This window comes from Buceros rhinoceros, unplaced genomic scaffold (genome assembly GCF_000710305.1).
Source record: "Buceros rhinoceros silvestris isolate BGI_N320 unplaced genomic scaffold, ASM71030v1 scaffold22839, whole genome shotgun sequence".
Lineage (NCBI taxonomy): Eukaryota > Metazoa > Chordata > Aves > Bucerotiformes > Bucerotidae > Buceros > Buceros rhinoceros.
The window spans coordinates 36,404-50,933 of NW_010433818.1; the positions used below are offsets into that span (position 1 = coordinate 36,404).

The following is a 14,530-nucleotide window of genomic DNA, read 5'->3' on the forward strand; positions in this document are numbered from 1 at the left end:
GGAAAGAGGAATCTTGATGTAAGGGCAGGTTCTCTGCTACTTTAGGACACCCTTCGTTTTTATTATTAAATTCACTGAGGAAAGGCATCTTGTTAAAGACTAACAGCTACTTCATACCCTTTTCTGTATTAACCACATCTATTGACAGGGGAATGGTTCCAGTTACCCTGTCTGACATTCCACCACACCACCTTACGACAAACACACCAAACACCACCCAAGACTGGTTGGTAACCCCCATGAAAATTCAAATACCCCAGACTAATTTAAAAACTCCAACAAACATCCCCAATCTTTCACTGGCAGATGATCAGACCCAGATCCCGATTAACAGCTCCAGTTGGACAGCCTGTTAACTGCAGTACGATACTACAGCCTTAAGTCAGTGCTGGGACAATTAATACTTGTCATTATTATTTTAAGACCGCACCCTCAGCCGTTAAGCCAGCTTATTACCATCCCACTGTTAACCAAACCCCAACAGTGACGGAGGTCCTGGACCAATGCCGAAAGGCGATCACGCCAGGTCTAGCAATGCCTTCAAGCACCAACTACTACAAGCTGCAATAAGGACCCAAATCAGTGACGTGCTGTAGGCAGCACAGTTGATTCCCACATCTTGGAATCCTTGACACTCCTAAAAGCTCCATGTCCTAGAATTCATGACAGAAAGTGTTATGAAAGCTGTCATTTAACGAGTAATTTTCTCAACTTTGCTGATAACATTGGAGCTACAGATCGATACACACAACAAAACCAGGTGAACTGTGTGTGATTTCTACACCTTATTTTAAAAATGGAGATTGTAAATGTTGTTTAGGGCTGACAATATTTATCTAGAAGTGAAGAACAGTGCTGGTCTGCTGAAGGACCCACCAAACACGCACAGTTGCAGCTCGTGGAGGGATGCTGATGTGACCATGTGCATGCATCCTACCTGGTCACCCTCTACTCCCTAACAGCCAAGGGACTGTGTACGGGGAGAGAAGCATCATGAGATTTTTAGATCAAATCCACAGAAAATTCTGGATGCACTACCCTGAGTTTCAATAGATAAACAGGACACACAAAATCAAACCACACAGAGCTCATTCTGCATAATTTTTTGCACAGAGCCCATTACAAGTCTACCGCCGTGTAAGAAGCGTCCTCTTGCAAACCTGCTGCTTGCTCCACAGGCTGCTACTAACCTTCATCAAAATCCTGTGACCCCAGTACCCAGAGCATCACCGCTGCAGGGCTGGGATTGGAGAGCCTCCAATTCATTAAGCCTATTTAAATAAAGCTTAACAAAACACTATTTACAGAAATATTACAGAAATAATTACTGTCGTTATAATTCACTACAATTCATAACACACAATTGCCTGATGACTTCCACAAGCAGCCTCTGAACGGTGTTCCGATACAGTGCCGTGCCACTTGGATTGTCCCCCTCTGAAACCCACTGCATTCCTCAGACTGTTAAAATGTCAAGAGTGGCATTTGCCTTCAGATTGTCCACACAGCCCCGTGTGCCCGCCAGCAGCCAGCCCTCTTGCGAGGGCAGAGCTCTGATCGAGAGCTACTAGAGCTGCACAGCTGCAAACAAATCCTCAGAACTCCACACCTAGTTCTGATCTGCAGAGGGAACAGCTTTTTTTTAAAGGAGGCTCCAGGAACACTAGTTTGGTGTTGCAGCTGAAGACACTCATCCGTGTGTGCGTGTGTCCCCACAAAAAGTTTTGCTTTGCTTAATGCCCAGACACGTGACTATGGCCTGACATCCAAGTGACAGGACAGAATGCCAAGTGCTGCATCCAAGTTGTGAGAAAACCCAAGTGCAAGTGAGTGATCTGTGTGTACAGGTTCAGCTGTGCTCCCTTTTGCGGTTCAGGCATTTCCTCTTACTGGAATATTCCTTCACAGCAGCAGGAGACAGGGATTTTTTTTTTTAGTAAAGCTCCAACTCTTACAGATTGCATATTCCTCATCTGTGCTATCTCAGGATACATGAGAGAGATTAAGAAGGTTATGTAAAAAGACTAAATTTAAAAAATACTAATCGCCCAATAACGACTGCTTGTACCATCTCTTGATCCTGCTATGACTGTCCCAACTATCTTCTTTATTAGATATATCCGTATTACGTTTGCTCATACTTAAATAAGCCCATAATAAGCCTAGATGCTAAATCCAGACTAATTCAGCTAAGGTGCTAGTAAGTTTTTCTTTCAAAACTGTAAATATTTATAGGGTTCAGAGCAGTTAGGTAAACTTGGGAAATACCCAAGGGCTTACAAGCACATCCAGAAACCAAAATCCCGTTTGCCCTAACTGCAGTCCCAGTGACTTCAGAACAGCTGGATGTAAAAGTTTCCAGAGAAAATACTAGAGCAGCAGCCTTTATTTACTTCGCTATCTGTCTGACCGTTCTGAAGCACACTGGCTGGCACAACCTGCAAAGGAAAGAGGCAAATTCTTTCCAACAGAGTGATGCAGTTCTGCCCTTTATGTGTGGGGCAGTGGAGGGAGGCTGGGGCGGGGGGAGGCAGACAGAACCGGGCAGCAGCACTGCCTTAGCGGGACAGGACAGGGCCCACCAGCTCCACACAGTTCCCAAGAGCAGCAAAGTTTACGTGTGCAGGGAGAGAGACTAAAAGCAAGAACAGGTAGTAGTAACCCTCGCTGCCAGCACGTGTGCTGTCAATTTAGTTGAAGGTTCCTCACCAACACCTCAGCTGTGCTGTTGTAGAGAAAAACGAGCATTTACAGAGGAGCAAAAAGCAGTGGGTCAGGCAGCCAGCAGCAGCTGGTTCTGCAGCAGGCTCCTGACCCTCAAAACCTGTGAAAACACCACTGTATAAGGGGCACTTAAGCAGGTTTGCTTATACTACAGGGGAGGCATTCTGAATCTTTGAAAAGGCCGAGCGGGATTAAGCTGAAATGAAGCAATAACACATCTGCTAAAATAAAGGCAACATCTTTTGCTAAATTAATGGAGGAGTGAGAAGATAGCTCTGTTTAGATAAAATATCTAAAGAACAACCCGAAGAGTTGACATTTGACTCAAGGAGGTAGTAACAGTACAGTACACGATGTGTTCTCCCTTTTGAGTGGGCTACAAAAGGGAACACTTCACCTTAAGGAGGTCATTGTGCCTCATGTGTGGGACGATTATAATGAACCTCACTATTCCCTGAACTGCTTGGTGATAGAAGCCAAGTATCTCAACCAACCAAATTACACATCTGAGAAGTCAGAAGTAGACACAGAGTCCTCTGTCTCTGATCAGAAACGGGGAGCCCTGCACTGCTGCTTCTCTGCTGCAGATAAAATGTCAAGTGGTCTGCATCATACACATGCTCTCCTCTGCTCGCCTACAGACCACTCCTAAGCGGTTCAAGAGCCAGAGTGACCTTCCAGCAAGAGAGGGGCTGATCAACTGACTATTAAAACCCAGTTCTGATGCTTGCTGAAAATCCTACTGCTCCTGTAGCACCATGCCTGCTGAGGACCTGTGGGTTGACGACGCAAGCAGCAGCACTCTCCAGAGCTCAGCCCTCATCCTCTCCCAGCCGTTCACCAGGTGGCCATAAAGAAAGTTTTACTATAACTACTCCATTTCAGCATTTGGGGCACCAAAACCATTCAGTCTGAGAATAACTTCTGCTCTTAGAGGAAGAACTCCTTTGCAAGCAAATACAACACATCGATTGTATGTAAGAGAGGGATTGTCTGAAAAATCTTTATGGGCCTCTCCACACCCTGCTGTTCATTCTCCTCTTTCTTTATGTCCAGAACCTCCCTGGATTAGCACACAGCCAACAGCAGATCACTCTCTAGGCAACAAGAGCTTGAGACAGAACCTTCAGTATACTAAATTTTTTAAATTCAAGCTCAGCAACTTGCATCAGCTTAAAAATAAGTAAATTACTTCCTAGACAACACATACCTTAAAGCTGAAGCCATCCAGCACATGAGAGTATGACTTACTGCCTGTTCTTTTTCCCATGCAAACAGCTCTTACCCTACATACTGCCCCTGCAGTATGTTTTTAACATATTGTTGAAAGAGAAGGCAGCACACATGTAAGAACTGTTGAAAAATGTCCTTATGCCCCCTCCAATCTGTCAGAGGTATCTACGCCCCTTGTAGCGTTAACAGGCAATCAGCTGCTCACAGGGTTGCACAGTAAAGGGAGGCTGGACAGGGAATACTAGTCAGGATTTTAAGTTAACTGTCAGTGCTTCCAGGACAAGCTTAAATAACTAATAACTTGATCATTTATTCAAGTAATTTTAGCGTAAAATACCACCAAATATTAAAAAAAAAGTACTCAGGAGACTGAGTAAACGTATGTTTCAGGAGTGAGGATTTTTCTACCAAGGAGTAAGGCATGCAGAGTTCTACCTACTCCGAAAGGCAGACACACACCACACACATGGAAATGTGAAGTATTTCTGACAGAATATAGGACACAGACGACAATACAACGAGGTGAAAGTTGTACGCTTACATCACTCCAGCGTGGCGGGTAATCACCTGTCAGTGACAAATTCATGCTCTACTTCCCCAAACAGTCCACGCCAGCCTGAACTGACACCAGCATGGCACGGTGCGTGACCCTCCCCCGCCTCCAGCAGCTTCTTCCCACCCACACACTTCCCAGTCCCTTGTGACAGCAGGAACAGCCCCATCGAGGTTTAGCTGTACGGTGGATGCGAGGAGGAAACCAGCCTGGCTGTACTAAAACAGCAAAACTAACAAACAAAGGCTCCTCCGCACACCCCCACAAAAAATACCCCGTAATCAAGGTTCATTTTTAGCAAGATTAGTTTCCAGAGGCACTTTGCTGTACGCTGGCAACCGAACGCGCCAGGAGGACAGAAAAGCAGCTCAGAGGACTGTGGGTGGCAGGGCCAGCTGGCAACCCCTTAGCGCGTCAGTCCATCCAGGCTGCCCTTGCTGTCAGTGAAGAGCCATGAGCTCTGCGAGACACAGAGCAGGAGGTGGCCTCCACCTCCACTCTCCACAATTTCAGAAGACTGAAGGGAGGAAAGGACAAAGGGGAAAAAGAACTGACCCTGTGAGAGAGAGAAAGCAGTCGACAAAGGACAAGCAAAGCAGGCGTGTACGTAGGAACACTAGGAATGAACTAACAGTCCTTTTAAGGATGCACTGCAAAACCAGATTCACCACAGATTGCTGTAAATATTTTGGATTTAAGAAACACACTCCTTGTTGTTTCTTTCCCATAGCTAAGAAGAATGCAAGTCCACTCGGTTTCAAAGCCACCATCCGCAGCAGGGAAGTCCAGCCCGTGAGGGTCACAGCTACCTTACTGACCAGAACCGTAAGAGCATCTCTCTTGGACAGTTAATAAGCAGGGTTGGAGGAGAAAGGAAAAGGAGAAGAAATGCAGTTTACTTTTAATCTATGGGCTACAGCTCAAGCTCAGGAGTTGAACAGACAAGCCCAGGGTGCCCAGCAGCACCCTGCAGCAAACACCCTGCCAGCACCACCATAAAACACAGCCCTGCTGTGCCAGGAGAGGGGAAGCTTCAGCAAGTACTGAAGTGTAAGCCCCAAGCAAACTCTGAACGCTCTGTGGTCATGACCTTCTTCATCCATTTGTGCCACTTAAATCCGCAGCCAGCTGTAAGCAGCTTCCCCAGGGCCCACAGCAGCACCGCTGCTCTCGCACATCAGATTCCTAAGCCCCACAGGCCACCAAACCTCTCTTGCAGTCTCTTCAGCACAGATACCATGCAGCTGAATTTTAAAGAGACATTAGCTTGCCCCTCCCCCAAGAAAGAGGTCACCTTGGACTTGACATTAACCTTGTGCTAGACCAGTACAGCACTGGTGTCCTTGAGGAAGCCGTTTGTAAAGTCGCACTGTAATTCACACTGGCATTCATAACAAGTCACTAATCAACAGCCACACTTAGGAGATGTTCTCCTGTGAGTTTAAGTTTTAACCAAGCGAACCAGTTCTAAAATCTCACCCTTTTGAGAAAGAATCATTTGACAGATGCATCCATTGCTGCAAAACCCAGGTCATTAACACAAGTAGCATTCAGGCACATTTACGTGCAGAGTTTGAAAGGGGAAATGCCAGTAATCCTCCCGATGCAGAAGGAACCCCCTCCACCTCCCACCAAGGGAGCTGGTCATGCGGGGATGCAGGAGCAGCACTCATCACGGTTTGTACAGCTTAGACTCACAAGGAATAGAAGCGAGTTGAGAGGCAAAGAGCGAGTTCAACTGAACAGCTGTCCTGTAGTATCAAACATCTGCCTGGGTACCTCCTGAAAGGATTTTCCCTCAGAGAAAAGGAAATAACCAGGAAAATAAACAGTCTGCCAAGCGTTACTCCTACTACTCTGATCTTTAATTTTAACTTCGGGGAAAGCTTCACTTTGTGCATCCAAAAGCTCTGAACTGATACATCTCTGCCATGTAAGACAGGCTCAAGCAAATGGACCCTCCACAACTAGTTGAGAATTTGGAGGCGCACAGCGTGAAGTCGGTGAATCCTAACAAGCCACTGCTTGTCAGCTGGGCTACGGGAACAGACCACGTACCAAGTCTCCCTCTACCAATTTTCAAGACATTACTTGACAATTAACATGGACCTGACCTGTAACTGTGCTGGCTAAGGATCGACAAGCCCTGCGCTCAGCTGAAAGTCTGCAAGAGCTCCAGCTGGCTGACAATCACTAACAACCCAAGCCACAGCAACTCACTTGAGTTTAGTGGTTAACAACATGCGCTTCAAGCAAAATTGTTAATTGACAGTTAAATCGTCTTAACTATGTCACACTGCGACAACAAAACCATCAGCACAAACGTGGCTTACTGCTTTTAAAATGACTGGTTAAACTGGTGGACCTGACCAACACTGCCAAGTGTCCAGAGAATCTATGAAGAATCATAGAAGAATCATGACGAATCACCAAAGAATCTGTGAAGCTTTCATCACTCTTCCTACGGTTAATCCTGCTACCAGGAATATTTGGAAAAATATGACATCTGTGATATGCAAAATGAAATTTGGAAATGAAGGACTGATAATTAACAGCTTTGGTTGCTGTTTTTTCCCCCTCAGTTAAGTAAGTGTTTAAGTTATGGAAAGAAATCCATGAAATCTTTCAGCAGAAGAGCAGTAAAAATAGCACACAACTCCATTTGCATTCTGGCTCTCTCATCAAGATGCCTTCAAACTATTTTCATTTTAAAAGAGCCAAATCATTTTTGCCTCACAGAATTTCTATGAACATAGTTTTACATTTCATGTACAATTGTATAGTCACAAGCAACATTAAATACTTGCAAAACTCACGTTCCTAAATAGAAACAGCCATTCCCACAAACCAAATCTGAGAGCATGAAGCATTTTAAGTAACTGGAATAGCAAAAAAAATTCACTTTTCTTAAAGCAGCTCCACAAAACTAGTACTTCAATTATAACAATCATGAAGTGACTTGATGAAACATTAAGGAGCAGTATGAGACATACTAGAAGCACTGTGTTTTACTCTAAAAATAGTGGCGTATTTCAAGTGTTTAACCTGCTCGTATGCTTGGGCACAAGATAGCTGCTTCTGGGAAGTTGCAGCACAAAAGTTACCTCACGAGGTCAGTAACTGAAGAAAACCCTGCTCTCGTGTCTGTTCTAACAGCATTGGGAGGATCATCCACAATTTCCTTAGGAAAGCACTAAAATACAACACAAAATCGGTATTTGAATTTTTTGAAGCAGCTGGCTACAGAAATACTTTCAGAAAGCCTGCAAACAGTGACAGCACAGTATCGGGATTAATCTAACATTATTACTTTCAAGGTCAGTATTACACATGCAGTTTCTTGGAGCTACATATTTTGGTGTTATTTTTAACATCTGACAGAGCATCTTGTACCGTTGCAAGCTCTACACTGTTTACAAATACTCCCAAGCTGCAGCTGCTGATTCCACTAGTGTTTCTTGCCATAGCAAAAAAAAAAAAAAAAAAAAAAGGCAAAACAAAAAGAGAGTAATTCTAATTACCCAGAAATGGCATTTTTTACAGTACTATATGCATTACGTGGTTCTGTAGACCGGCTTCGGAATTTTTCCACCTTCCGACGGCTAGGGAATGACAGGATTTGGTTACAAGGATATCCATCTCTACAAAAGGTCAGAACAGTCCCAGCGCAGTTGGGAAACACATCTAACCCCGTGTTCAGATGACGGATGAAGTCTGCACCCTCTCTCAGCAGGTGCTATTTCAGAAACTTCTACATTCAGTTTATTTTTTAAAATGAAAAATGCAGAGATTAAAAAAACATTTTGAAATCAAATGTTGAGTTTATGATTTTTTCTTTTTTCTCCCCAAATACCAAACCACAGGCATAAGAGCGTAAGACAGCAGCAAACAACTTACCAACACAGGCATTTAGAAACAGCCAGTCAGTCTTTTTCATCCTGTTTTTTATCTGCTTTAGCTTTTTGAAGTCAACTTCAAGCTCCTCCTTGCTGCCAACAGCTCCAGCCAGTTCAATTCTTTGGAAGTCCATTTTCACATCGGATTCACGTTTGGTGGTAGGTGGAGATCTTCTTTGGCTATTACCACTACTACAGCTCCCTCTCCATCGAGCTCTGTCTTGCTCGTTTATGATTGAAGAAGCCTCCTCTGTGCCTGCCAGTTCTATTGCTTCTATGTTGTTGGGTCTGGGATGATCACAGACAACACATTTCCTGGCCTTCGCCCAGTTTTCGTATGTACAAACAGAACAAGTCCAGTGCTGAGCCCTTGTGTTTAGTTTGTTTCTGTCATTGTATTCCTCACATGGATCAACAGAAAAAGGGACCGGTCTTGAACCGGAACCTGAAGACTGAGGAGACTCCGTGGGACTCCTGGTCCTCCGCTGCGACAAGCACTGCGTACACCTTATCGCTCTCGGCCAGTTCAAGTACGTGCACATGTGGCACGACCATTTATTTGCACTTTCCATACTGTACGATGATTTAACCCTTGGTCTCGCGCTAGAATCCGGACATATCAAAGGACTACTCCCTCCTTCAGTGCTCGTAGGATCCCAGTCTCTACCAATATCGCTTGAACCACTTTTAAATGGATCTTCCGTGATAATTGTTCCACTAGGTCTCTGAGCACGACACATGGTACATTTGATTGCAGATGGCCAGTTCTCGTATGTACAATACTCACAAGCCCATTTAATTCCACGCTCTGTCATCGTGCACCTCTTGAAACGAACTGCGTCAGGCAGAAAGCTGAAGGAATCAGAACACGCCGTTAGTACACAATGGTTGCGTGGGAGCTCTGCTCCAAACAGAACTGTACACGAGATCTAACCCAGTTGATGTCTACGCACTAAATATAAAAATCAGGCTGGGCAAACAGGCAATCTTCTTCTTCTTGATACTATTAGAATATTTAGGAGGAGAAAAATCACTACCAAAAAAACCAAGACTTGAGCTAACAGCATTTTAAATCCAGAATTCAGGATTTCCTAGTGCAGAAATAAAATGAAAACTCAGCCCTGCATCGTGGGAATTTCTTAAATCTGCAGAGAGGCTTCCAAAACAAATTTAGAAAACAAATACATATTAAGCACTGAGAATACTGGAGAAGAGACCAGTACGGCTACAGAAACAAGCCACGAATATTAAATTACTCAAATACAGCGGCAGTACAAGAAAAGGAACAACAAGTCTGGATTCTGTGTGGTCTTGTAATAGACCTCACAGGATTTGGAAGGAAGGAGTGGGCACTTACACAATGAGTAAGCAGTTCTCTTGGAGAAGGAGAGTGTAGGAGTTTACATAAAATACACACATTTGAAACTGTTACACACGTGCTTAACCAAGAGCAGGCCTTGACTGGACATCACTCCTAACAGTAGTGTCAGGGAGTCAAGATACCACTCGAAAGCAACAACAAGCTGTGCGTGTTGACAAGCTAACACAGTATTTTCATTCCACAAATCCAGATTTCAATCCAATTCCAACTCACTTGTTCTCTATTGAAGCGGGGATTCTGTCTTCATGCTGGCTCAGACCCTCTCCTCAGATTGCCAAACAGGAAGGATGAGGCTAAGCCGATAACTATTCCTGTAAACAAAATGAAAACAAGACTCATTACAGGTTTCCTACTGGACCTGAGTAACCAGAAAGTTAATTATTAAATGCCACACCTATGCTGATCACAACTGACTCGTTTAAACTCAGTCATGACCTGTTGAAACTAACATATAGACCGGTTAAATTAAACTGGTGTTGCTGAAGAACCAGTCGCCGCACGAGTGATCCACCTGCTGAAGAACCAGATCCAGGCAAAGTCCAATTCACACCAAGATATCTATCGACAGTCTTACTGCGATCTGAAACTGGGGGTGGGGAAGGAAGAAAAGCTTTGTGCAGAGGGCACAATAGAGGGAAAGGGTGAGGCAGGTAGATAAGGGCAAAGAGAAAAACGTATACAGTCTATTTCCTCCCTTACCACAGAACAGCTACCCGACATACAGACTCAATTATGAGCTATTTTTAAGCATGTAAAAACTGTTAAAAATACCAATTTCTCTTATCAACCCGCTGACGATTCTCATGCATCGTATTGCAACTCTCTTGGCTAAAACCACTCAGGGTCCAGTTAAACAAAAACTCACAAGGGAAGTTACACAAGAGGATTAAACTCAAAACCAGACACATCAAACTTGGAATTAGTTTGTACCTGTTCTCCGATTAGGAAATGTTTTGTGAGTTAGGACATTCTTCACTGAAATTCCTTCACACGCACCTTGACCTACCAAGGCACAGCTAAAAGTTCACTTAAATTTGTCACCCTTGTTCCCACTATCTCCCTTCTGTGGCTCCAGCAGGGTGTTTTTCCCAAGAGCTCGACTGATCTATTCACCGGATCAGGTGGCTGCGTGAATGGGGGACTGTCGCGTGGCCTGGACAGAGGAGAGGGCAGGACTATCCTTTTCAGCCGCCAGCCGTATTTACACTGCGGGAAAGCAGATGAGCAATCAGGAACACGTACTGCTTTCTCATAAAGCTCTAACATTACTTGTTTGAACAGCCTGCAGAGCGCTTCACTCCCACCTATACGATATAAAGCTGTGTCAGACGAAGGAATGTGCTGAGAAGGCAATCGGACTTCCTACTGTTCCACTCCAGCACTCCTCACAGCTGTCCAGGCCCACGCACAACGGGAAAAAAGGAGCAATATCACACTGGGGTCCCCATATCCGTAATAAAATCAATGAAAAATGCACGCACATGCACAAGAATACAAATTCAACTTGATTTTACTAAACGTGACTTTCTAAAGAAGACTCTTCAGAAACTTGGAGGGAAAAGAGTTTCTCTGCTCCAGAAACAAACCAAAGCTTTGCTAAAACACCTCCTATACAAGGACACTATATGCTAGCTTTATCTACTCCACTTGGTCAAGGCTTCCCCCCTCCCCGATTACCAAAACACGTTTCTTAATAACAATTCTTTAGCATGCTTATTCTCTCTGTAACAGCAGCAGCGTCTTCTGAGATAGCAGTGTCTCCTACTCAGGAACACAGAACAGTTGCACTTAGTTTGCAGAAAAGAGAAGGAAGCAGCACGGCGTCCGTGCACCTGCCAACTGCCACCAACAGAACCACCGCGGGCAGTTTCGCTCAGGCCACCAGGGACAACCTGGAACCAGCTGTCCCAAGCCTTCAACGCCCAATACAAGCTGGAGAATAACACCTCCCCCAGCAGAAGCTGGTGTGTTTTGAGCAGGCGATGCTTTCAGTCAAAAGCAGATCTGCATACCATGGGTGATGAAGATGAAGCCCAGGAGGGTTCTGTAACTGTACCTGGTCTCTTCCCTGCCCTAGTCTGTAAAGCCTTAAACTGAGCAGGTCCCACTGCAAACAAATCCCAACCCACACCTTGGATGGGGCAAGAAAACAAAACATCACCTGTTTTATTGACACTAAGGCTGGGAAAGGAGATTGCTGCTCAAGTTGAGAAGCAGCTAGTTGCAAAACCAATCTAAACAAATACTGAGATATTACTTAGGAAACTAAATAGCCTGTACATGCCCTGTTACCAATAAGCTTCCCTGTGTATCGTAAGATTAGGTATGTGTATCGTAAGATTAGCTGCAATTATTCTCTGCACCCCTTAAAAAGCTAGATGCTTTCAGACATAATTCTTAGAGAGGCTGAGTATCTGCAGCTCTGGAAGCCTCCGAGATACGAGCTCACTACCTGTGAACGTGAGGCCTCAGGTTATTATGAAGCACAGAATATAAAAAGGCTCAATGATGGAGCAATGCAATTTCTCTTCTGCAACAGCTCTGCCAACACCCACAACGGTACGGCAGGATGGGGAAATGCTGATCTTTCACACATTGGGCTTTTTTTCCTTTTAGGTAGTGGTGAGAACCCCAACTGCACCCCACCCCCGGGACCCCAGAACCCTCCGATTTACTGGTGATGCAGCAGCAGCATCCAGCCCCTGAGCAGTGTGAAGCTTGTCACATGTTTTTGGAATTCCTTCTTTGTCACTCTGTCTTCAAGTTAACTTGTTCTTTTAGATTCTTCGCAGAGGAGAAGTTGAATCACGCAGTACCTCCTCTTGCAGAGAAACAGCACAACAGTGACTGTGAGGTGCAGGTGCATGCCTTCGTGTCCAAAAAGCATGAGCAGAAAAGAAATTAAAACCCACAAAACTCCAAGTGAGTTCCAGTCGATCAGTTCAAACAGCGCACTAAATGACTAGTCTGTCCAGAAGGTAACTCAGTACATTAAAGAGGAGAATATATTACATTCTGATAAACCAAGGACAAAGCAAAACCAGAACCTTATCAGCCTCCCTTTTTCCTAAATAAAGACAGTCAGAAAAGGTTACCTAAAACGGTCACAAATTTTTCTTTTGCTTTGTTTCAACTTTTAAGAATATTCTTTTTTTGAAGAATATTCTTCTTTTGAGGTACATGGGAAAACCACGAAATGGCACACAGAAATGGGGAAGAAATACTGAAGTCCTCAAATAACATTGTAATGACAGGCTATACTTATACTCCCCTCAATTTAATTATTAATCACTGGGTTCAGAAGTTATTTTTCCCTTTGGCTCAAACAGGAACAGTATGGAGCTCCATTTCATTAAACGATCAAGCCCTTCCCTGTAAACAGGCCAGATGCTGATTTAGACCAGTCTACACCACAGATTTTTTGCTGGGATGGTGCTGGCATCTGTGCTGGCAGAAACCTTATGTAATTATACTGATCAGATCAGTGTTACCACCTCACCTCGCTTTGCTCATGTGGAGGGACTACAAACAGCGTTAACTGCTTCTGTACTTACAGGGAAAAGGGATCAACCCTCCAGCAAGACTTGGGAGGCAAAAGACATCCAGGCTCCTTCCACCCGGTGTAGCTGCCTCTCTTAGGCTGCTCCAAAAGGAAAGGCAGGCTGGTTTACTTGGGTTTATTTTAAAACACCTAAGCAACTTTCTGGAGGAACAAACTAAGCAGAAGCATCTTGTTCTGAAAGAGAAACAGATCTCTCTAACCCAAGGCAGAATCTTTTAAGAGATTATGAGTGTAGAAGTGACACCTTTCACACATCCGACCACAAAACGGAGCAGAGAGGAACAGGAATGAGAGTCAAAGCACGAGATCAAACAGCAGCACTTGCACTGATTGTATCTTTATGTATTTGAATTACATCTACCGGGAAAGGGGCTCCATCTGACAGCTGTAATTGCTCACAACAGCTGGATTATGCTGCTGTGAAGTTTCTGTGTACACACCATGGCTTAGCAGCTTTTTCAGAAAAATCCCTATGATTAACCCTGCACCATTTGTCACGTTTTCCAAAGTGTTCCCCCTTGTACGTCACTAGTCAAGTTCTCTTCTCGCTACCCATAAAAGATTAACATACTCCTTCAAAAACTGACGTTCAGTTATACATAAAAAAAGCTTCTAACTAAAGCTGTCAAAGGAAAACCTGCTGAAGTCACACATCTGGATTACCACCTTAAGCGGCTATGGTAAAACATGCACTAGTCTGAATTCAGATGGTTGTAGCTGGTGATGGTCTGTAAAACTGAGGAACATTTTTAAAAGATGCGCAAGGTGACTTTGAGTCAACTGTTCACAGCAGGGAACAAAGCAATGGTTTGATTTTGCTGTTTCCAAACAATCTCCTGTATAAGCACTGCCGCTCTGCTGACTCTAACCACCGTGTCTTTGAAAAGCTCGTAGAAGTTGCACCAAGGGACTCGAAGGAAAATTTTGCCAATACACAAAACCTCCTCAGGGATTTCTGACATAAAAGACACCGCTATTTAACTGGCTCAAATTCACTTTTGGGTCCAGGAATCCTTGTGAAGCATCACATTGTCAACTCGCTTCAACAAAAACTGACGTTTTTATATAGTCTGCTCGAAATTTATCACCAAGTATTAAGAATCAATTTCCACATGAAATTTGCTTTGCTTTTTAGAAATTTTCTAAGGTGGAATTTTACTGACACTTTCTTCTCTTACTAA

The 14,530-nt window shown here is 44.1% G+C and overlaps 1 protein-coding gene across 1 annotated transcript in view; it reads right to left on the bottom strand.

Moving 5' to 3' along the window:
• Positions 1 to 10,102, bottom strand: part of ZRANB1 (zinc finger, RAN-binding domain containing 1) — a 26,449-nt gene extending 16,347 nt beyond the window's left edge. Inside the window, exons 1-2 of the mRNA XM_010144248.1 lie at positions 10,001 to 10,102; positions 8,408 to 9,258 (exon numbers count right to left, since the gene is read on the bottom strand). Of these exons, the coding sequence (XP_010142550.1) occupies positions 8,408 to 9,221 (814 nt within the window). The 5' untranslated portion in view covers positions 9,222 to 9,258; positions 10,001 to 10,102. The remainder of the gene's footprint in view (positions 1 to 8,407; positions 9,259 to 10,000) is intronic.
• Positions 10,103 to 14,530: the final 4,428 nt, after the last annotated feature.